General features: G+C 45.3%; 1 protein-coding gene across 5 annotated transcripts in view; it reads left to right on the top strand.

Annotated features, from left to right (window-relative positions):
* Positions 1–24,446, top strand: part of LOC129838199 (testis-expressed protein 2-like) — a 56,600-nt gene that overhangs the window by 17,607 nt on the left and 14,547 nt on the right. For all 5 annotated transcript variants that reach the window (XM_055905011.1, XM_055904982.1, XM_055904985.1 and 2 more), the window contains exons 3-7: positions 16,619–18,173; positions 22,157–22,357; positions 22,634–22,958; positions 23,202–23,440; positions 23,643–23,807. In XM_055905011.1, the coding sequence (XP_055760986.1) occupies positions 16,644–18,173; positions 22,157–22,357; positions 22,634–22,958; positions 23,202–23,440; positions 23,643–23,807 (2,460 nt within the window). In that variant the 5' untranslated portion in view covers positions 16,619–16,643. The remainder of the gene's footprint in view (positions 1–16,618; positions 18,174–22,156; positions 22,358–22,633; positions 22,959–23,201; positions 23,441–23,642; positions 23,808–24,446) is intronic.

The following is a 24,446-nucleotide window of genomic DNA, read 5'->3' as shown; positions in this document are numbered from 1 at the left end:
GTAAATAACAATAGCGGGGCTATATACAGCGGGTACCGGTACAATGTGTCAATGTGCAGGGGGCATCGGTGTCGAGGTAATTATGTACATGTAGGTAGAGTTAAAGTGGCTATGCTTAGATAATAACAGAGTAGCAGCAGCACGGGGGGCTTTGACAATTTCTTTGGGCCTTCCTCTGACGCCTGGTATAGAGGTCCTGGATGGCATGAAGCTTGGCCCCGGTGACGTACTGGGCCGTACACACTACCCTCTGTAGTGCCTTGCGGTCGGAGGCCGAGCAATTGCCATACCAGGCAGTGATGCAACCCGTCAAGATGCTCTCGATGGTGCAGCTGTAAAACCTTTTAAGGATCTGAGGACCCATGCCACATCTTTTCAGTCTCCTGAGTAGGTTTTGTCGTGCCCTCCTTCACGACTGTCTTGGTATGCTTGGACCATGTTAGTTTGTTGGTGATGAGGACGCCAAGGAACTTGAAGCTCTCAACATGCTCCACTACAGCCATGTCAATGAGAATGGGGGTGTGCTCGGTCCTCCTTTTCCTGTAGTCCACAATCATCTCCTTTTGTCTTGATCCCGTTGAGGGAGAAGTTGTTGTCCTTGCACCACACGGTCAGGTCTCTGACCACCTCCCTATAGGCTGTCTCATCATTATCGGTGATCAGCCCTACAACTTGTGTCATCAGCAAACTTAATGATGGTGTTGGAGTCGTGCCTGGCCGTGCCGTCATGAGTGAACAGGGAGTACAGGAGAGCACGCAACCCTGAGGGGCCCCGGTGTTGAGGATCAGCGGGGAAGATGTGTTGTTGCCTACCCTTACCACCTGGGGGCTGTCCGTCAGGAAGTCCAGGATCCATTTGCAGAGGGAGGTGTTTAGTCCTTAGCTTAGTGATAAGCTTTGAGGGCACTATGGTGTTGAACGCTGAGCTGTAGTCAATGAATAACATTCTCACATAGGTGTTCCTTTTGTCCAGGTGGGAAATGGCAGTGTGGAGTGCAATAGAGATTGCATCATCAGTGGATCTGTTGGTGCGGTATGCAAATTGGAGTGGGTCTAGGGTTTCTGGGATAATGGTGTTGATGTGAGCCATGACCGTGAGTGCTATGGGTCGGTAGTCTTTTAGGCAGGTTACCTTAGTTTTCTTAGGCACAGGGACTATGGTGGTCTGCTTAAAACATGTTGGTATTAGACTCGGACAGGGTGAGGTTGAAAATGTTACTATTGGCACTAAATAAGTAGCCTATCAGGAGTAGAGTGAAGGGGAGCGTAAGCTGATCCTAGATCTGTGCCAACTTCTACCCAGAGCATAGAAGGTTTCTATACTCCCCTTACTATAGCAAAATACAGACAATTGATAGCCATGATCTCATTTCACTGCCTGGCATTTCTCTCTATCCTTAACCACAGCAAGTCTGTTGGGTGAGGGAGGCTTGCTAGACTAAGATTGTCCAGACTCCAGACAGTGGCCAGGTGTAAGCACACTCACGGGCCTTTCTATCTTCCTTTACCTCACCTGTCTATTCCCCCTCTTCTTTCTCTCCTCTCTCTCCCTTCAACACCCTCCTCCACTATGCTCTCTTTCTCTCTTCGTTTCCCTCCCTCCAATCCCGTCCTCCCTCTCTCTCCCAGGTTCTCACCTTGTACTTCAAGAAGACACACACGTTGCTATCAGCTCAGTCAGTGTTAGCTAAGCTCCAGCATACTGCGCTGCTTACACCTATTCAGCCCGCCTCCCCTCTCTCCCGTAATCCCCTCTTTCTTATCCCCCGCCTGTGCTCTGTGTCAATGGCATTAGCACAAAGGCAATTTCATACCAGGCAGACTCGCACCCACCATTTCAATATAATTGGAAAAATGATTACGCCGTATGCTTTTATTCTACATTCTATCTCCACCCTGGTTGTAGAGGCCCGTCTTGCAGTTTATTGTCAATGTTCTGTGTATGACATCATGTAAGAGCACAAAAGCATCACTGAGAGAGAGCTACAAACATGTTTTTACGTCCCGTTTCCTCGTTTTCAACACCTTTTAGGTAGTGTTATCTTAAATACCCTGGTAAATTGCCTTTTCAAAGGCGGCAGGAACTGTTCACGACACATGGGGAGAGGATGCTTTCACCATTCACCAATAACCAGAGGCTTTGTGTTGGGTTGTGTGGGTTGTCATTGCTTTGGGGGTTTCAGTAAGGTAGTTTCTGTATTAGCAAAGAGGGGGAGAGGTTGAGTAAGTAAAGAGGGATAGTAGTGCGGGGGGATTATTGCTAAACCCTGCCTAGGAAACATGGGCTGGGATTACACAATCTCTCCAACAGGCCCTAGAAGTTGAGATATGTAGGCTGTATCGTTTTATGTGTGTCTCAAGCAAGTTTGGTTGGTGAGCTACAGTACCCATCAGTCTCTTTGGGATTGATATTGGAAGGTAGGTTTGACTCAAAGAACACTCAAACGCTTTGCTTTGGCCAATAGTGTCTTCCTCTGAGTTGCATATAGATTTCAATTCATTTGAATACATTTCTCAACATATCCTTGAGCCCTAGGATCTTGAGGACAACCGCCAAGCTCCTGTCAAGCCTCTGCAAAACAATGACGGCGCTACACATTCTGACTTCATCTTGACTCATCCCCCCCTTCACACAGACTTATTCCCTCACCACTTTTTCCTAATGTCCCCTGAATGCTAGCTGCCAGAATTCTCATGTTTATTCTGGATTGCCATTTGGAAAACCAGCGTTTGACATTTGAGAAGGCCTCGGAGGGGGCTGTGACATCCCTCACTCTAGCAGCCTGTTATTTCTGTCACATGGCAGACATAAGATGACTTGCAAAAATACCCCTCTCCTGAGGGTAAAACAAGCTACCATGGAAACATCGTTATTTCATAGGGTTATGGCTGTCAGACCCAAGGCAACATGCTATTAATGCTCAGAAAGGATGAGACTAAAGCTCCTTGTCCATAGCCAGGGCAAATGTTCTATATTTACCCAAAGAGCAGTATCAACAGCCCTGGGCTGTTTTTTAACCCAGGATAATACTACTATCAACATGCAGTGTGAGCCTATAATGCTATCCCTAGTGGTTGAATCACAGGAAAGAACATCAAAATACTGGTGGTATTCCCTGCTCAGTCCCTCCTATGCCATCAAACCAAGTGAACCTTTTTCCCACTAGATACCAGCTCAGAGTGGTTTGATGTGGTTCGGTTTCAAGTGTGAACTAAGAGCAGGGCTGTTGAAATAGTGTCTGGTATTGGATATCGTTACTGACCTGAAATCATGTCTTTTTTCCCCCTTTTTTTTTGTTGCATGGAGAATTTTTAGCACCAGCTCCCACACATTGTCAGTCTTGTCTTATTGTCTAGCCCTATTTCTTTCTGACTGCAATTAGCAGTCCAGCTAGCATGACCAACAAAGACCTCAAACTCAGCAGGGCCCATTTATCTTTCTGCTGGGCAAGCTAGCCACTAAATTGGGGCGGCAGGGTAGCCTAGTGGTTAGAGCGTTGGACTAGTAACCGAAAGGTTGCAAGTTCAAATCCCCGAGCTGACAAGGTACAAATCTGTCGTTCTGCCCCTGAACAGGCAGTTAACCCACTGTTCCTAGGCCGTCATTGAAAATAAGAATTTGTTCTTAACTGACTTGCCTAGTTAAATAAAGGTAAAATAAAAATAAATAAAATAAAATTGATGTGAAAGCTAAGCAGATACTAACATGCTAATTGGATTAAGGCTAACAAATGAGATATTGAGAGCTTGATGGTTTTCCTAATTTTCAAGTTAAAGCATAGACATAATTTTCCCCCCCTCTGGTTCCAAGTGTCGTGGTAGAAAACAACAACCCGTCACCTTAACAAGGTAATTCATTCCAGGGAAGGTTTGTTGGTAGCGGGAGTTGTAAGGAAGTTGTTAGTCGGCATGACGACTGGATATCAGATTTTTTTTTTTAAGTAGCTTGATGCTTACACTGCTGGTTGCGCAATCCTCCGTTAAGGAATATAGGATTATCCTTTGTTCTTGCTCCTTAGACACAGCCTTCCCTGTTGTGCATTATTTTAAGAAAGCATACGAAAGTTGCTATTGTACAGGTTATCGCCTATGCTGGTGAAAGGATGAGTAATATTGATACTATTGACATTACATTACCTTGTATAATTCTGATGGGTTGAAGAGAAGGGTCGTTTTGTTGTGTCAAGGCCAGAGAGAGAGACTGGATAGAGGTCACTGGTCCTGGAAAGCTTTACCAAGGAGGAAATTAGCTGCAGTAGGAGAGGTCGGTGCACCAGGCAGCTCATTGCCAAGCCTGTTCTGTGAAGTCGGACTACATCCTCTCGTTTTCTCTCCCTATTGTTGTTTTTCTTAACAGGGGCAAGTTTACATTGTTAGGTAATGTTTTTTTAATACTGCTATCTTGAAAATAATTGCTTTGACCTAGGCCTATTTTATGTTTCCCTAGTTTGTGCGCATGTCTGTGCATGTGGTCCATTCTTTAATGTGTGCGAGAAAGTGTCCCTGTTAGCAATTAGCTGAGCTTACAGCCTCTTCAGAGAATTATAGTAGGTTGTATACTTTTGTCACTTGTTTGCTTTACATTTAATAAGACGTATATGGGCCCCAACTTGTTATAACAATGAACACCATCCTCAGGATATTTGGATAGAATTTCAAGAAAGTGTCCTTCGATTCTGAGAACGCAACTGACATGACTCAACTGACGTGTTTATCTGGTGAGTGTGTGACTATGAACACCTATGCCATTCATCACCTTTCCAGATGTCTCTTTAGGCCTGTATGACAATTATGATGAGTGTCCTGTCATTCCCACTAGTGTTGTCACGATACCAGACTTATGACTTCGATACCAGATTTAGTATCACAATACACGATACCAAAACGATACTCGATAACCAAGACGATACCGCAGCAAAAAATATTGATTTTCCCCAGATTTCGCAGGTTTTCGGTCTTGAATTTTTTCCCCCTACTGTGTTATTAACTTGTTTATTGTTTACTCCATTTGTAACTCTGTGTTGTTGTCTGTTCACACTGCTATGCTTTATATTGGCCAGGTCGCAGTTGTAAATGAGAACTTGTTCTCAACTAGCCTACTTGGTTAAATAAAGGTGAAATAAATAAAAAAAATAAAAACTTTTTACTAGAAAAACATTATTGGATGTTCAATCTCTACAAAGATGCTTAAACCACATCAGGGGACCACTTGTCTAGGAAAAATTCTAGAAATGTAGGTTTTTGAGTGTGGTTACCCTTTCATTCAAGTGTGCATGCGCTCAGCACTGCTGTTTGGTTAGCTGTTTTTCTGTAGCACACACGTGAGGGAGTTTATAAAACAAATGGCTATTGGATTAATGCGAAAGTGTATGATTCTGCCAGGTAGGCATAGGCTACTTTGTTTTTTGGAAAGCCTTTCCATCTTTTATTTATTTATTTTATTTAACCTTTTATTTAACTAGGCATTTCCGTTAAGAATTCTTATTTACAATGACGGTGGTGCCAATTGTGTGCCGCCCCTATGGGACTCCCAATCACGTCCGGTTGTGATACAGCCTGATTCGAACCAGGGTGTCGATTGTGACGCCTCTAGCACTGAGATGCAGTGCCTTAGACCGCTGCGCTACTGGGGAGCCCGAGGGCGGTCATTCATTAGCATCGTTAACGGCTAGACAAAGTGGCAGATGTATGCGCACCGCACACACCAGATGGGCCGTATCCTCTTCAGGAAGTTGCAGGGAATACGAATCACTGATGCCTTCTGTTCATGTCTTATCATAAACTTGGGCAAATGTAATACATTTAGAATAAGTTGCAAACATTTCATTGATTACCAAACGTGAGCCACGTTTGATAGAAGAACCGAAAGTGACACAATTCTAGTACCAAACCATTTTTCATGTTATAGTTTCAGTGTACCGTACAAACACTACTGCACTGCGTGACTCATCTGGTGGGAGTGAACCTGCGTGAACAGCTGTCAGAGCCCAGTATCTAATGAGGTCCCGTCACTGCAGTAATTAGCCTCTCCCATTGCCTTGCAGCTGATGACTCCATTTCAGTCATACAGGGCTCCACTGGAACATCAGGGGAGGAGGGATTACTTCAGTGCTTGTATACACATTCACATTAGCACGTGTACAGTACACACACTTGTTGTCACATGTAACCACACAACTATAGGAGGGACTACTTCAGTTCACACACACACCAACACACAACCACACACACACACACACACACAACCACTTGTTGTTTTATGTTGTCTAGTCATGATGATTTATGTCAGTAATATGGAACAAAGTAGTTCTGTGTTCATGAGTGAGAGAGAAATGGGGACAATTGAGGAAGAGACTGAGGACAAGTAACCTGTACAAGTGTGTGTGGTGTGAAATGGAAATGTTTTATTTGTATATCCCACTCCCCCTGAGACACCCCTGTGATTTCAAGAGAATAAGACCTAGTGGTGGAGAAAGGAAAATGGATTAAGGGCAGGTATTTGGACCGGCTTTAGTCTGATTTCTATGTCCCAAGTGGCACCCTATTTCTTATTTATTTTATTATTTAATATATATATATTTTTTACCTTTTTATTTAACTAGGCAAGTCAGTTAAGAACAAATTCTTATCTTCAATGACGGCCTAGGAACAGTGGGTTAACTGCCTTGTTCAGGGGCAGAACGACAGATTTTTACCTTGTCTGCTCGGGGATTCGATCTTGCAACCTTTCAGTTACTAGTCCAACGCTCTAACCACTAGGCTACCAGCCGCCCCATATATAGTGCACTACTTTTGATCAGAGCCATATGGGCGCTATATAGGGAAGAGGGTGCCATTGGGACGCATCCCATGTGTTATAATTAAGCAATAAAGCCGAAGTGTGGTATATGGCCAATATACCACGGCTAAGGGCTGTTCTTAAGTACGACGCAATGCAGAATACCTGGATATAGCCATTAGCCGTGGTATATTGGCCATATACCACAAACCTCCGTATTGCTATTATAAACTGGTTACCAACGAAATTAGAACAGCAAAAAGTACTTTTTTGTCACACCCGTGGTATACTGTTTGATATACCACGTCTTTTAGCCAATAAGCATTCATGGCTCGACCCATCCGGTTTATAATGACATCTATTACTGTGGTTTACAGCAACACGGCTGTTGAATGTCCTCATTGTGCTGCTGCCTGCTGCTGACCCCGAGACCAGGCAGGGACGGGGGTGGTAAATGACTTGGCTTGGCTGGCTCACCCCTAACATGTGACTGTTGTCCAGTCTGAGTCTGCCCTGCTGTGTCTAGGTGAACCGGCTGGGGACTGACATCACTTCATTGTCCCCATGGCAAAGAAAGTATTTTTGGCAGCTCTTATTATCATCATTTTTTAAATAAATTGGATATTATTGATCACGCTAAAAAAGTCAGTGGTACACTTTAGATTGCAAATATTTTGGGGGGGGTTTACGAGGTGGTTTGATTTTGACCAACTTATTCTATAGAAAATCCCAAGTGTAACATCTACATTTTACATTTTGGTCATTTAGCAGACACTCATATCCAGAGCCACTTACAGTAAGTAGTGAGTGACATTTTCTTTCAACCTTTTTCCTACGTTTCCCCCGTGGGAATCGAACCGACCACCCTGGCGCTTGTGCCATGCTCTACCAACTGAGCTACACGGGGCTACATCTCCATGAAATAAAATGCAGTAGCCTCCATGGACAGACACAAGACACTGATTTACCGCTGTGCACTGACATGATGCAGCTGTTTCCTGATAAATGCAATGGCTTGGGAAAACTGTTAAAAAAGATGACCCCTTTTGAAATGTCACAGCAGTAGGTGCCACATGTTGTCATTACTTAGGCTAGGGGACAACTTGGGGTCAGTATGGAGTCAAGGAATAGAAGTAGTTAGACATTCCTCCATTCTTTTCCATCATTAAACCACATTCTCCTGCAGAGGCACAGAGAGCAGCTTTTAGCAGCCAAGACCAATCCATAGCAATCTGGCAGTCTGCTGAAATCATGCATTATTTATTGAGGGAAGGAAGCTGATCTCAGATCAGCAGCTCTCTGTCTGTAACTCATCCGAGGGAACAACAGGGTAGAAATGATACTGACCTAAGAGCAGCACTTTGACCACACCTTCTGTGTAGCCGTCAGGTATATGCATGTTTGCCTGTGTCTGTGCTTGTATGTGTATTGTTAACTTGTGCGCATACAGTTGAAGTCGGCAGTTTGCATACACTTAGGTTGGAGTCATTAAAACTAGTTTTTCAGCCACTCCACAAATTTCTTGTAAACAAACTATACTTTTAGCAAGTCGGTTAGGACATCTACTTTGTGCATGACACAAGTCATTTTTCCAACAATTGTTTACAGACAGATTATTTCATTGTATCACATCTCCAGTGGGTCAGAAGTTTACATACACTAAGTTGACTGCCTTTAAACAGCTTGGAAAATTCCAGTAAATTGTGTCATGGCTTTAGAAGCTTCTGATAGGCTAATTGACATCATTTGAGTCAATTGGATGTGTACCTGTGGATGTATGTCAAGGCTTACCTTCAAACCTTCAAAAATCAAAAGAAATCAGCCAAGACCTCAGAAAATAAATTGTAGACCTCCACAAGTCTGGTTCATCCTTGGGAGCAATTTCCAAACGCCTGAAGGTACCATGTTCATCTGTACAAACAATAGTACGCAAGTATAAACACCATGGGACCACGCAGCCGTCATACCGCTCAGGAAGGAGACGCGTTCTGTCTCCTAGAGATGAACGTACTTTGGTGTGAAAAGTGCAAATCAATCCCAGAACAACAGCAAAGGACCTTGCGAAGATGCTGGAGGAAACGGGTACAAAAGTATCTATATCCACAGTAAAACGAGTCATATATCAACATAACCTGAAAGGCCACTCAGCAAGGAAGAAGCCACTGCTCAAAACTGCCATAAAAAAGCCAGACTACTTTTTGCTACTGCACAAAGATCGTACTTTTTGGAGAAATGTCCTCTGGTCTGATGAAACAAAAATAGAACTGTTTGGCCATAATGACCATCGTTATGTTTGGAGGAAAAAGGGGGAGACTTGCAAGCCGAAGAACACCATCCCAACCGTGAAGCACGGGGGTGAAAGCATCATGTCGTGGCGGGGCTTTGCTGCAGGAGGGACTGGTGCACTTCACAAAATAGATGCCATCATGAGGAGGAACAATATGTGGATATATTGAAGCAACATCTCAAGACATCAGTCAGGAAGTTAAAGCTTGGTCGCGAATGGGTCTTCCAAATGGACAATGGCCCCAAGCATACTTCCAAAGTTATGGCAAAATGGCTTAAGGACAACAAAGTCAAGTTATTGGAGTGGCCATCAAAAAGCCCCGACCTCAATCCTATAGAAAATTTGTTGGCAGAACTGAAAAATGCTTGTGCGAGCAAGGAGGCCTACTGACTCGGTTGCACCAGCTCAGTCAGGAGGAATGGGCCAGATTTCACCCAACTTATTGTGGGAAGCTTGTGGAAGGCTACCCAAAACGTTTGACCCAAGTTAAACAATTTAAAGGCAATGCTACCGAATACGAATTGAGTGTATGTAAACTTCTGACCCACTGGGAATGTGATGAAAGAAATACAAGCTGAAATACATAATTCTCTACTATTATTCTGACATTTCACATTCTTAAAATAAAGTGGGGATCCTAACTGACCTAAGATAGGTAATTGTTACTAGGATTGATGTCAGGAATTGTGAAAAACTGAGTTTAAATGTATTTGGCTAAGATGTATGTAAACCTCTGACTTCAACTGTACACTGCATTCGGAAAGTTCTCAGACCCCTTGACTTTTTCCACATTTTGTTAAGTTACAGCCTTATTCTAAAATGGATTAAATAGTTTTTCCCCCTCATCAATCTACACACACTACCCTTATAATGTCAAAGCACAAACAGGTTTTTAGAAATTGTTGCTAATTAAAAAAATGGAAATATCACATTAACATAAGTATTCAGACCCTTTACTTTGTTGAAGCAGCGATTTACAGCCTCGAGTCTTCTTGGGTATGACGCTACAAGGTTAGCACACCTGCGTTTGGGGAGTTTCTCCCATTCTTCTCTGTAGATCCTCTCAAACTCTGTCAGTTTGGATGGAGAGCATCACTGCACAGCTATTTTCAAGTCTCTCCAGAGATGTTCGACCGGGTTCATGTCCGGGCTCTGGCTGGGCCACTCAAGGACATTCAGGGACTTGGCCCAAAGCCACTCCTGCGTTGTCTTTGCTGTGTGCTTAGGGTCGTTGTCCTGTTGGAAGGTGAACCTTGGACCCAGTCTGAGGTTCTGAGTGCTAAGGAAGAAGGTTTTTTATCAAGGATCTCTCTCTACATTGCTCGGTTCATCTTTCCCTCGATCCTGACTAGTCTCACAGTACCTGCCACTGAAAAACATCCCCACAGCATGATGCCGCCACCACCCTGCTTCACCGTAGAGATGGTGCCAGGTTTCCGCCAGACGTGACGCTTGGCATTTAGGCTAAATAGTTCAATCTTGGTTTCATCAGACCAAAGAATCTTGTTTCTCATGGTCTGAGAGTCTTTAGGTGCCCTTTGGCAAACTCCAAGCGGGCTGTCATGTGCCTTTTTACTGAGCAGTGGCTTCCGTCTGGCCGCTCTACCATAAAGGCCTGATTGGTGGAGTGCTGCAGAGATGGTTTTCCTTTTGGAAGGTTCTCCCGTCTCCACAGAGAAGCTCTGGAGCTTGTTCAGTGACCATCAGGTTCTTGGTCACTTCCATGTCCAAGGCCCTTCTCCCCCGAATTCTCAGTTTAGCCGGACGGCCAGCTCTAAGAAGAGTCTTGGTGGTTCCAAACTTCTTCCATTTAAGAATGATGGAGGCCACTGTGTTCTTGGGGACCTTCAATGGTGCAGAACTTGTTTGATACCCTTTCCCCAGATCTGTGCCTCGACACAATCCTGTCTGGGAGCTCAACGGACAATTCCATCGACCTCATGGCTTGGGGTTTTCTCTGACATGCAATGTCAACTGTGGGACCTTATATAGACAGGTGTGTGCCTTTCCAAATCATGTCCAATCAATTGAATTTACCACAGGTGAACTCCAATCCAGTTGTCATCTCAAGGATGATCAATGGAAACAGGATGAACCTGAGCTCAATTTTGAGTCTCATAGCAAAGGGTCTGAATAATGTAAATAAGGTATTTCTGTTTTTTTATCAATTAGAAAAAATGTCTATTTCACTTTGTCATTATGGGGTATTGTGATTGATGAGGAAAAAATTTTATTTAATCAATTTTAGAATAAGGCTGTAATGTAACAAAATTATACTAATGAGCTAAAGAAGAGGAATTTATCTTTCACGCAAACGCACACACAGCCAAGAGGATCAAGGTTTGATGGACCACACACACACACACACACACACACACACACACACACACACACACACACACACACACACACACACACACACACACAATGATGATACAAATTTTGGGTCGCACCTCAACTCACACTGTGCCCTCCACTTCTTTCCTAATTACTTTTAGCAACATTTAATTTAAAGAAAAGTGCTTTATTGGTGTGTGTGTGTTGCTTTTTATACAGTTTTAACTATATAAACTAACTATATATATATTTTATAGATGACATTGCCGAAGTCGAGGATCGGTAGGATGGTCAGTTTTACGAGGGTATGTTTGGCAGCATGCGTGAAGGATGCTTTGTTGCGAAATAGGAAACCGATTCTAGATTTCATTTTGGATTGGAGATGCTTAATGTGAGTCTGGAAGGAGAGTTTACAGTCTAACCAGACACCTAGGTATTTTATAGTTGTCCACGTATTCTAAGTCAGAGCCGTCCAGAGAAGTGATGCTGGACGGGCGGGCAGGTGCAGGCAGTGATCGATTGAATAGCATGCATTTAAGAGCAGTTGGAGGCCACGGAAGGAGAGTTGTATGGCATTGAAGCTCGTCTGGAGGTTTGTTAACAGTGTCCAAAGAGGGGCCAGAAGTATACAGAATGGTGTCATCTGCGTAGAGGTGGATCAGAGAATCACCAGCAGCAAGAGCGACATCATTGATGTTCCGTTGGTCACTTCCAGTCTCTCTAGTGAAACCAGAGATATCACCTGACAACTAGGGCAAATAAGTGCAAGTGTCTAAACGGTACCTTGTTAATTCACCTGGCTTCCAAAGCCATTTCAATCCGTTTACTTTGTACCATAGACAAAACCCAGTCTAGTCTTATTAATTGGATGAGCAGTCTCTCTGACTTCTCTTCCACGCAGTCGTGGCGTCTTAACTCAGTGGAAACATCACCATTCGCCTTGTTACATCACTCGGAGACCATTGCCCAGGGTCACTTGCTATAATAATGGTTAAATGGTCATTGAACCACAAAGGTATACAGTTAAATGATAAAGCCTAGGAAGCTTGAGATAAGGACGGACTATATTTGTTAAAGGATGGCATAAACAACAGTTATGTTTGTATGCCAAAGGTATGGTTGTCATTCCAGTATGACTATCCTACCTATAGGCAAAAGTAGCCTGTGTTTGGTCCATTCTACACAGTTGAATTCCCAGTATGCCTACCCCATCCATTGTTTTTATCACTTGCTTGGCATTTTTTCCTGAACAAAGTCTCTTGTTTACGGTCAATGACACAAGCAGTCATAAGACAAGCCTGTATTGTGCGTTGTCATGTGTGGGCTGGATGATGACCTCACTGTTTGCTCTCTATCGCCATCCAGACCAAGGGTCATACGATGAACCAACAAGACATCAGTCCCAAATGTCACTCTGTTCCACACTGTTCAATCCATTCCTAGAATTACTGCTAGGGAATTAGGCCTAGATGGGACAATCTCATTATGTGGATATTTTGGTCCCTCATAGCTTGTTGTGAAGGTGTTTGTTCCCGTTCTGTGGCAATCACAGAGAGTACAATCCATCCCACTTTGTTTCTATTTCCGTCCCCACGTCAACAAGCTTCAAACAAGCTCCACTTTCTCCTTTTTTATAAAGGATTTATCTTCAAATAATTAGTCTGGCATTTTATGTATTGCTCTGAGGGGTGTGTGAGTGCATGTGAGAGAAAGACACAGAAAAGGAGGGAGAGTGTCAGACACAGTTTGAATGCTTCCATATGACGTGGGTTCTTAAATCAAGTGTGTGTGTACGTATGTGTATGCGTGCGCTCCTGCGTGCGTGCTAGTTGGGTGTTTGTCTGTGTCTCACCTGGTGGTGTCACAGTGGGGTTATAATCACTAGGTGTGGGTGGGATGATCGGCGATGCTGACGCAGAACAAGCACAGAGACTCAGCATGGCATTCTGGCAGCCTCTACCCACTCAACCCTTTCTCTCCTTCTCACTCCGTCTGGGAATGGGAAACAGTGGTGCATATTCAGATAACCATGCAGTCATCTATTCATCCATATAACCATGCATTCATGTGTACTTGGTAACTTCCAGGAAAGCCTGCATTGATTTTGACGAATCTACCATTCCCTGTCTTTGTTTATTAGGCTACCTTCTAACATCAAATCGAATGTTATTAGTCACATGTGCCGAATGCAAATAGTCTGAGTAGCCATTTGATTAGATGTTCATGAGTCTTAAGGCTTGGGGGTAGAAGCTGTTGAGAAGCCTCTTGGACCTAGACTTGACGGTCTGGTACCGCCTGGTATAGACAGTTTTTAGTGTATTGACAATTTTTAGTGCCTTCCTCTGACATCTCCTGGTATAGAGGTCCTGGATGGCAGGAAGCTTGGCGTACGCACTACCCTCTGTAGCGCCTTGTGGTCGGAGGCCAAGCAGTTGCCATACCAGGCAGTGATGCAACCAGTCAGAATGCTCTCAACTTGCTCCACTACAGCCCTGTTGATGAGAATAGGGGCGTGCTCAGTCCTCTTTTTCCTGTAGTCCACAATCATCTCCTTTTTGTCTTGCTCACTTTGAGGGAGAGGTTGTTATCCTGGCACCACTCGGCCAGGTCTCTGACCTCCCTATAGGCTGTCTCATCGTTGTCGGTGATCAGCCCTACAACTTGTGTCATCAGCAAACTTAATGATGGTGTTGGAGTCGTGCCTGGCCGTGCCGTCATGAGTGAACAGGGACTACAGGAGGGGACTGAGCACGCACCCGAGGGGCCCCTGTGTTGAGGATCAGCGTGGCGGATGTGTTGTTACCTACCCTTACCACCTGGGGGCTGCCCGTCAGGAAGTCCAGGATCCAGTTGCAGAGGGAGGTGTTTAGTCCCAGGGTCCTTAGCTTATTGATGAGCTTTGAGGGCATTATGGTATTGAACGCTGAGCTGTAGTCAATGAATAACATTCTCACATAGGTGTTCCTTTTGTCCAGGTGGGAAAGGGCAATGACGAGTGCAATAGAGATTGCATCATCTGTGGATCTGTTAGAGCGCTATACAACTTGGAATGGGTCTAGGGCACAGGCACTATGGTGGTCTGCTTGAAACATGTTGTTATTACAGACACAGACAGGGAGAGGTTGAACATGTCAGTGAAGACACTTGCCAGTTGGTCAGCGCATACTCCGAGTACACGTCCTGGTAATCCGTCTGGCCCTGCGGCCTTGTGAATGTTCACCTGTTTTAAAGGTCTTACTCACATTGGCTGTGGAGAGCGTGATCACACAGTCGTCTGGAACAGCTGGTGCTCTCATGGATGTTTCAGTGTTATTTGCCTCGAAGCGAGCATAAAAGTAGTTTAGCTCATCTGGTAGGCTCGTGTCACAGGGCAGCTCTCGGCTGTGCTTCCCTTTTGTAGTATGCAATGGTTTGCAAGCCCTGTCACATCCGAGCGTCAGAACCGGTCTAGTACGATTCGATCTTAGTCCTGTATTGAAGCTTTGCCTGTTTGTTGGTTCGTCGGAGTACTTTAAGGATTTCTTATAAGCTTCCGGGTTAGAGTCCCGCTTCTTGAAAGCGGCAGCTCTAGCCTTTAGCTCAGTGCGGCTGTTGCCTGTAATCCATGGCTTCTGTTTGGGGTATATACGTACGGTCACTGTGGGGATGACGTCATCGATGCACTTATTGATGAAGCCAGTGACTGATGTGTTGTACTCCTCAATGCTGTCTGAAGAATCCCGGAACATATTCCAGTCTCTGCTAGCAAAACAATCCTGTAGCTTAGCATCTGCTTCATCTGACCACTTTTTTATTGATTGGGTCACTGGTGCTTCCTGCTTTAGTTTTTGCTTGTAAGCAGGAATCAGGAGGATAGAATTATGGTGAAATTTACCAAATGGAGGGTGAGGGAGAACTTTGTATGCGTCTCTGTGTATGGAGAGACGCATACGTTTATTTTTTTTCTCTGGTTGCACATTTAACATGCTGATAGAAATTAGGTCAAACATATTTAAGTTTCCCTGCATTAAAGTCTCCGGCCACTAGGAGTGCCGCCTCTGGCTGAGCGTTTTCCTGTTTGCTTATGGTGGAATACAGTTCATTGAGTGCAGTCTTAGTGCCGGCCTCAGTCTGGTGGTGGTGTGTAGACAGCTACAAAAAATACAGATGTAAATTCTCTAGGTAGATAGTGTGGTCTACAGCTTATCATGAGATACTATACCTCCGGCGAGCAAAACCTTGAGACTTCCTTAGATATCGTGCACCAGCTGTTATTTACAAAAATAATCGCAGTTCTGATGTCCAGAAGTTATTTTTGGTTATAAGAGACGGTAGCAGCAACATGATGTACAAAATAAATTACAAAATAAGTTACAACGCAAAGAAACAAATGAAAAAACAATTGGATAGGAACACGTAAAATGTCTGCCTGTTTCTCCGGCGCCATCTTAAGACCATCAACCTTCCTTGCTGCTTTAGCTTCTTGCATTCTTGTGATATCGTAGACTGTCACTTACGATCGATTCAGTGCTATTTATAGGGATTGCCTTTGTGATTGCTCCCGTTAATCATTGCTATAGTAGCCGTGATTTCAGTGTTAGCCACTCAACTAGGAAATAGTATCGGCCTCCAGGGTGGTATTTTAGGTTTCTTTCACCAGCCCTGCAAGCCAGCTGGTCCCTCAGTGTGGTGGCCATGCTTGTCAGGGGACTGTGGGTTTCCTGTAAGAGCTGTGTTGGACTCCATCCCCTATCAAAGGAAAGGGCTCAGCCAGGGGAAGTCTTTAAGGGCTTAATTACATTTCCCCTCATTGATTTGGTCCTGCTTTCAAGAAGGATATTATAGGGGCATCTCATAGGATTTGGCTGCTGTAACTCGGCTTGATTGACTTTTGTTAATTGCTAAGTAATATGCCTTCTAGCCCTGCTATTAGAGTAGGTTCCTCCTCCAAACCTGGATTTAACAGTCTAATGCCTGTTGTTGAAAACATTCTTTTGTTCTGGCTGAGTTGAGGTTGTTTGATAATGACACATGGGGACGTCATGTACTATATAGCCTACATGTCTGACATTGCCCTCCTGTTTATGTAGGTTCATGTGTGTGTATTTGCATAGGGCTATGTGTGGTCAATATTAATACCCATTTAACGCCATATACTCTAGTATGAGTTTGTTTGGTAATGATACAGTATGGGGACATGTGTGTAACCTTTGCCCTCTCCCTGTCTATCTCCCTAGGCTGTGACCCAGCAGGAGCACTGCGATGGCCAGCTGCCACAGTAGCCATGCAGACAACGCCAAAGCTCCTCCTCCTTCAGCCTCACGGCCGCCACCTGTGCCCAAGCTCCACGTCCAGGGCTCGCTGTCCCGGAAGTCCATCACCATCCACTTCTCGCCCCTGGGCGAGGAGGAGGAGGAAGAGGAGCTCTATGGGGCAGTTGTGTCCTCTCCTCATCCCTCTGCTGGACCCAAGGAGGACCCAGGCATTGTGAAGGCCCTGGAGGCCAGCGAGGATCTGATCCTTGAAGGAGCCGGGTTCAACTCTGAGGCTCAGGCTGCAGTTCTGCCTATGTCGTCCTCAACTGGTCCTCAAAGCTCCATTACCTCCACATTACCCTCTGAACCGAAGAGCTCCTCTCCTTCCCCTGTCTCCAACTGCAAATCCACTTCCTCTCCCTCCAAGTCTAGCGGCAAACCTTTCTTCAGCCTGGTCAAGTCTCTATCCTCTGACATCGTCGAGCCTTCTGAGATTGTCTCCCCCGCTGCCCCCACTTCCGTGCGCCACCGCCACCCGATGAAAACCCTTGTCAAGTCACTCTCCTCTGACACCTCCCAGGAATCCTCCTCCTCCTCCTCCTCGCCCTACCGCCTCTCGGACTCCCGCCTCCACCTGCAACTGTTCAAGCAGTTCACCCAATCCCGTGTCCCGGTGGGCGTCGTTGCCGGGAGTGACTCCAAGACCGCTCCCTCCTCGACGCTCACCTCCCCAGACAGCCGCAACTTCTTTAAGGCATCTGTGGAGGCGAGCATCGAGGACACTAAGCGCCGTTTCTCCGAGGCCATCTACGAGCCTCTCCAGCTTTTCAATAAGATCATGGAGGACAAGAGCGGAGGCATTGGCAGCAGTGCCTTCCGGTCCAAAGCACTTTCGTCCAGTGCTTCGGAGCTCACCTGCCTGGCCTCCCTCAACAATGGCCAACCGGAGAGCAACAACAACTACAGCATCAAGGAGGAAACTGGGGATGACTGGGTGTCCGAGGGAACCGGAAACGGAGCCAGCTTGCCAAATCCCACCGCTGACACCAGTCACACCAGAAGTCCTAAGATGTCTTCCTCCGCTTCCGCCTCTCTCGGCCTGGACAAGTGCTCCATGTCGGCCCTGGCCAAGCTGGAGGACGAGGACTTCTGTATCCTGTCTAGTGAGGACTTTGAGGATACCGAGGGGGATTGTGTTGACAGAACGGACAATACATGCAGCCAAGTCAGACTTCCCCCTAGTGGCAGTCCGGAACTATGCAGTGACGACAAGTCAGTGGGAGAAGATCCACCACCCAGCATTCCACACTACACCCTGATCATCATCACAGCACTGGTCTACGGGTATTTCGTGTTGCCCCTGCCCACCTACGTCGGGGGTATGCTGCTGGGAGTGGGACTAGGGTTCATGCTAGCTATCGCTGTGGTGTGGTTGGCCGGACCCAAGCCTTCTGGCAATCGCACCAGACATCCCAGACACCAGGGGAGGCTGTGGAACATGGCTCAGCTGGGTATCAAAGAGCCAAACATCTTCAAGGTGAGGAACTCCATGGTCTTCTAACGTATTGCTTTTCTAACCCCTCTTCAGGGACCCCCAGATGTTTCACAATTGAGTTGTACCCTGGAACTACCACTCCGGATTTACTAATCAAGGGCTTAATGATTAGTTCAGAAGTGGGATCAGTAGTGCTAGCTCTGGAATAGAGCAAATTCTTTGGACAGTCTGGGAATCCCAGAGGAGAGGTTTGAAATCACTGTAAAAACCAATTAACTGAAGATATGCAGAAATCCATGGTCACACGAATAGGCAGTGGTGCTGAACACAGCCCCAGAAACGAAAGATTCATAAGACCATGTTATTATTACCTAGCTAATGGCCGGATTTCTATTCGTTAACAATGAGACCTGCTGTGGTAAGGTATCACGTTGAACTTTCCCAATACTTGTGTTATATCAGAGCAAAGCTGCTTTAGACCGAACATTAGAGAGGTCGATTTCTCAAGGTCGACCTGTAAGTCACTAGCCTTGATCTCATTAGTGTTCATTGTAAATTTTAAGAAGAAGCTGGATGACCGTCTTGTAGCCTGGTCTTAATAGCTGCAAATTATTATTTTAGCTCCTGCTGTTGTCAAAGTAATACTGTTTTCATAAAAGCAACTTAAAATACTTTCACATGAAACTTCTAATGTTCCCAGATTTTTCAGAAATCCTAGTTGGAGGAATCCTCCAACTGGGACTTCTTAAGAACCTGGGAATTTGGGAATTGTGCAAACCTTGAAGAGAATGAATCGTAAGAGCACCATGAAGTAGGCCTAGATCAGGTCTCTTTTTAGACTGACTGATCACCTACATGTAACTGACAAAATAAAGGCAACACCAACAAAGTGTCTTAATAGGGCTTTGGGCCAACGTGAGTTGCCAGATCAGCTTCAATGCACCGGGGCATAGATCCTAAAAGTGTCTGGAATTCTATTGGAGGGATGCGACACTATTCTTACATGAGAAATTCCATCATTTTGTGTTATTTTGTTGATGGTGGTTGAAAATAATGTCTCAGGTGCTGCTCCAGAGTCTCCCATAAGTGTTCAACTGGTTTGAGATCTGGTGACTGAGACGCACACAGTCACTGAGATCTCTCCTAGATATTGTAGCCAAATTAATGGGCAAAAGGGCACTAAGCATGATGGGACGATCATTTCTTAATTAACTCAGGAACCTCACCTGTGTGGCACCACCTGCTTTCAATATACTTTGTATCCCTCATTTACACAAGTTTCCTTTATTTTGGCAGTTACCTGTACACCGTTTCAGCACCCATCATGATCCTTGACTGGCTTAAAGGCGTACTTGGGGATTTTAGCAATGAGGCGAATTATCTACTCCCCCAGAGTCAGGTGAACTAGTGGATACCATTTCTATGTCTCGGTGTCCAGTATGAAAAGTAAGAGGTAGTTTTGCGAACCAATGCTAACTAACATTAGCGCAATGACTGGAAGTCTATGGGTATCTGCTAGCATCCTGTCACAGCCTCTTCTATTATCCTCCTCTAGTCTACTGACTAGTCTCAAGACAAATGCAGATGCCTGTTGTGACAGACCACATTAAGTGCCATTCAGAGAAGAAATATGCCTATTTGAGCATCAAATGAGATTGTCTCTCTCACCACTTTGATGTCAGAGGGAGCAAAAGAGCGAGGCTCAGAGGCAAATATACCTCATCCATTGTTAGTGCTAATAGACAATAAATTACCTGAGGGAAGTTGTTTTAGCGTTAGCCAGCTGGCTCATTCAGCAGAATTAGCACTCAAATGGATCAGACAGACCATACCCACTGTGGCTATATATCATACTCAAAGCCTGTTAGCCTACTTCTCTTCACTGCTAATGCCCTCCATATCTTGCCAGACAGTAATAGACTCTGTGGTAGAGTGGTCACCCCATGTCCCGTGGCCCTCTTCCAAATGATGTCACCTCTGGACTGGCTGTGAAGGCCAGTCGGTCAGTCACATAATATAATGGAGAGGGTTCACTGTCTTGTTTGACCCCCACATATTGGAAAGCTGATGATAACATCACCGGCAGACAGCACACAAGCACATTAACTGGTAGGCTTTATTGTCCTGGGCTTGGCCTTGTCAGTCAAAGGGACAGTGAATGGTGGTGTTATGGACACAAAAGGGATAGGCTTTGTTCAGGACTATAATATGAGAATTTGGCGACAACAGTGTCTTCTCTATTTCTGTGTCTCGCTCTCTTTCTCTCTTATTCTCTCACATGCCCCCTCTGTTTCCTCTCTTTTTTCCGTCTTTATTTCTGTCATTCTCTCTCTCTCTCGCTCTCCCTCCTCCCTCTCTTCATGTCTAGCTGTAGGAGCAATAGAACCAGCACATCTAGGCCTATATCAAGTTTCCTGCAGGAGACTTGTGTGTCTGTGATGGCAAAGCTCTAGGGGCCGTCTTGATCTCTGCGAAGAGGAAGGGGCGAGATGAGACTGGAAGGTTGCATCCTAAATTGCACCCTATTCCCTATATAGTGCACTACTTCAGACTCAGCTGACGAGGAGAAGAGGCAGCGAGTTACTAGATGACTGCTGTCGCGATTTTACTATCCTCTTCAATCTACTGCTGTTGGATGAGGATTGTGTTAGTGGTTCAAGGCCAAACCAGTGGTGAAATATTTCACATGGTGGAATGAAATAACGTGAACAATATGCACTGGTTGTAAAAGCGATGATAGCCACTAGGAGCAACCAGTCTCAATCGTCACTATACCTAACAGTGCAGACCATCAGGGTTGAGGTGAAGTCGTGGATTGTTGTGTTTGAGTCTGTGATGGCATCACCGTTGTTTGAAGGTTAAGCATTTTAGAAGTTACTGGTCCCGTCTGTGGCATGGGGCATGTCAAGGGGTTTACCTCTTAGATTTGATTAGGCCTAGTAGTTTATGTTGATAGCAGTGACATTAGAACATACACACACAGTGTGCAGTCTAAGCCAGCAGGAGTGATTTATGAGGGGAAAATCGCTAGATAAATCAACACAGTTCATTTTCTACCATAAAGTTTTATAATTGACCTCCACACCAAATATGTTTGGAAGCTATTTTTCAAAAACAAATTATTACTTTTTGACCCTCCCACTACATCATTTTGGTCTAATGGGACACCCTAGCTCACAAAGGGACTGGCTTTTCATTTTAATACTTATTGCATGTTCATAAATTGAAATGACAACGCCAACAAACCCAGGAAAGGAGCTGAAAGGCTATCTACTAAGCCAAAGAGACGATGAAATGATTGGCTCAGGTCTATTGACAAGACATGCATCATATTTCTCAGCAGCCTACTCTGAGCATTGCTAAGTCCATCTTATCTGTTCCAGACCATTTCTACACACACACCGGAGTTGTGAACTCAATTTTGACAACGATTGTGATTTAGTTTCTATACATAGACGGAATCGGATGTTCATGCATTTAACATGAATTTGCTTTGTCAGGTGCCTAAAATCATTGTGTCTTTCCGGAAGGGTTCAGCAGTACAGAAGGTTCATACAGTGCATTTTTTTCTCATTTTGTTACTTCACAGCCTTATTCTAAAATGGATGCAATTATACATTTTTCTCATCAGTCTACACACAATACCCAATAAAGACAAAGCGAAAACAGGTTTTTAGACATTTTTGTAAATGTATTCAAAATTTAAAAATACCTTATTTACCCAAGTATTCAGACCCTTTGCTATGAGACTCAAAATTGAGCTCAGCTGCATCCTGTTTCCATTGATCATCCTTGATGTTTCCAGTTCTACAACTTGATTGGACATCACCTGTGGTCAATTCAATTGATTGGACATGATTTGGAAAGGCACACACCTGTCTATATAAGGTCCCACAATTGACAGTGCATGTCAGAGCAAAAACCAAGCCATGTCGAAGGAATTGTCCTTAGAGCTCCGAGACAAGATTGTGTCGACGCACAGATCCAAAAAATTGCCTGACTCATTTCTCTATCTCACCCTGCAGGGCTGGATGAACGAGATAGTGAACTACGACCCGGAGACATACCACGCCACTCTGACCCACTCTGTGTATGTGAGACTGGAGGGCTCCATCCTGCGCCTGTCCAAACCCAACCACAACATCGCCCGGCGGGCCACGCATAACGAATCCAAGCCCGACGTCAGCTACATCAGCCAGAAGATCTACGACCTCACTGATAGCAAGGTGGGTGCATTTCCGCCTAGGCACAGATCTAGGATCAGCTTCCCCTCCCCCAATCCTAACCGTAACCATTTTAAAGTGGAAAATGCAGATTGACCCAAGATCAGCTACGGGCGGGGGTGAGGAGGGGTTGTGGGTGTATGTGTCACCATCTGCTATATATTATATATAGTATACGTGATATGTGTCCTTGGCCTTTGGTCTTCGAGTCAATTTCAGTTTAAGTTCCCATTAGGCCATATACACCTAACTCAATCAATCCTTGTATTCCCTCTCTAGATCTTTCTGGTGCCCCAGAGTCTGGCCAGGAAGCGCGTGTGGAACAAGAAGTACCCTATCTGCATCGAGCTGGCCAAGCAGGATGACTTCATGTCCAAGGCAGAGGGCGACCACAGTGAAACCACACACGAGAGAACCACGACCACAGGAGAGGCCACCGCGGGGACGGAGGAGGCCAAAAGGTCCAGTGGTCCAGAGCTGACCCTGTACCTGTTTGGTCGGACAGGGAGAGAGAAGGAGGAGTGGCACCGGAGGATCCTGCTGGCCTCCAAGCCCCCCAAGACGGGGATGAAGAGAGCCACCAGTCTGCAGGGGATTAAGACTGGTGAGTGGATGGATCTAGGTGACACACACACACTCACGGACCAACTTACACACACATTCTTCCATACTAGTTATTTACAGGAAGTTGTCTGGCGCTAGCATGCTTGCCCATATATAGTGTGACAATGTGAATGCACCTGAGGAAAGTGCAAGGCTACATTTGTATTTCATAATGCACATTAAATATTTTGATCCAGCTGCTTCTTTCTAATATCTTGTTCACCTTTGACCCCCCCACCGTCAGCCTTGAACTCCCACAGCCGCAGCAGCAGCCGGAGCAGTCTGGACGAGGTGCTAGCGTCTCAGTCAAGGACCAAGGACTCAACAGCAGGCATAACAGCCAAGACCAAGTCCCTACTGGACTACAGTGTCTACATGGCCACCCTGGTGCCCCCCGAGACTGGCACTGCCACTGCCACCCCCATCGCTGCCACTAGTCCCGTAGTCCAGAGTCCACAGAGTAGCCCTGGGTTGGGCAAGAAGGTACACCATCAACACTCCCTTATTTTTTTTTCTTTTTGTTTCTTTAAAAAAAAAATTTTTTTTACTGTACTATACTCTATTATTAAATTAATCATTTGTTTTTATTATACATAATTTCAGTAAATAAATCAAATTACAGTGCTAAGTTAATGTTTATCACGCTTCCTTTTTTTCTCCTCTTGTGTCCCCGCCTCCCTACCAGTTGCCGAGCAGCAGCAGCTTTGGCCCTGTCTTGGTGCTGGGGGAGGAGGAGCCTGTTGCCTGGGTGAACTCTCTGATTGGCCGGGTGGCATGGGACTTCCTGGGCGAGCCCTACTGGGCCGATATGGTCTCCAAGAAGATCCAGATGAAACTCAGCAAGATCCGGGTGAGTGGCCTTTGACCTCTTGTCTTTCACCTATGGCCCTGTTGTGACAGAGGGACAAAAGAGCATTCTTACACTGTTCTATCTGTACTGTATTCTGTTACCACTGAGCTCCAGAAGGGATAAAGAAGAGGGAGAGTGCAAGGTTTATTTGGCTCGGAAGAAGAGTAGAGAGCGAGAATGGGCCATGCATGCCTAATAAAGGAAAAACTAAATACAAATTGACCAGGGGACTTATGCCTCACAGTGGATCCTTACGACTCTGCAGGGACACACAAACACACACACACTCTAAATGTCAGCCACTTCTGCTGTGCAGCCCCGCCACAGGACTGAGAGAGCCCCTCATTCCTCTCTCTCTCTCCATCCCTGTTTTGTATCCTGGTCCTTCGATTTATCCCCATTGTCTCATCTTTGGGGTCGTTACTAGCCCCACGATAGCCCTTCGTCTGGTCATATTCCCAATGTCATGTGGTGATGTTGGCTGTTAGTCTTGTTGTCTCAGCTAGCCGGCGTGAGGGAGTCGAAAGGGGCCTTTGTGGCAGATGAGAATGACTAGTAGAATATGGGAGATGTCGAGTGAGTGAGTGGCCTGTTACCATCAACCTCTAACTTGCACTTACTATACCCCTGCATCTGCAG

The sequence above is a fragment of the Salvelinus fontinalis genome, chromosome 3 (genome assembly GCF_029448725.1).
Source record: "Salvelinus fontinalis isolate EN_2023a chromosome 3, ASM2944872v1, whole genome shotgun sequence".
Classification (NCBI taxonomy): Eukaryota; Metazoa; Chordata; class Actinopteri; order Salmoniformes; family Salmonidae; genus Salvelinus; species Salvelinus fontinalis.
Note: the sequence above shows the minus strand (reverse complement) of the source record. Positions and strands in the feature narration are given on the sequence as shown.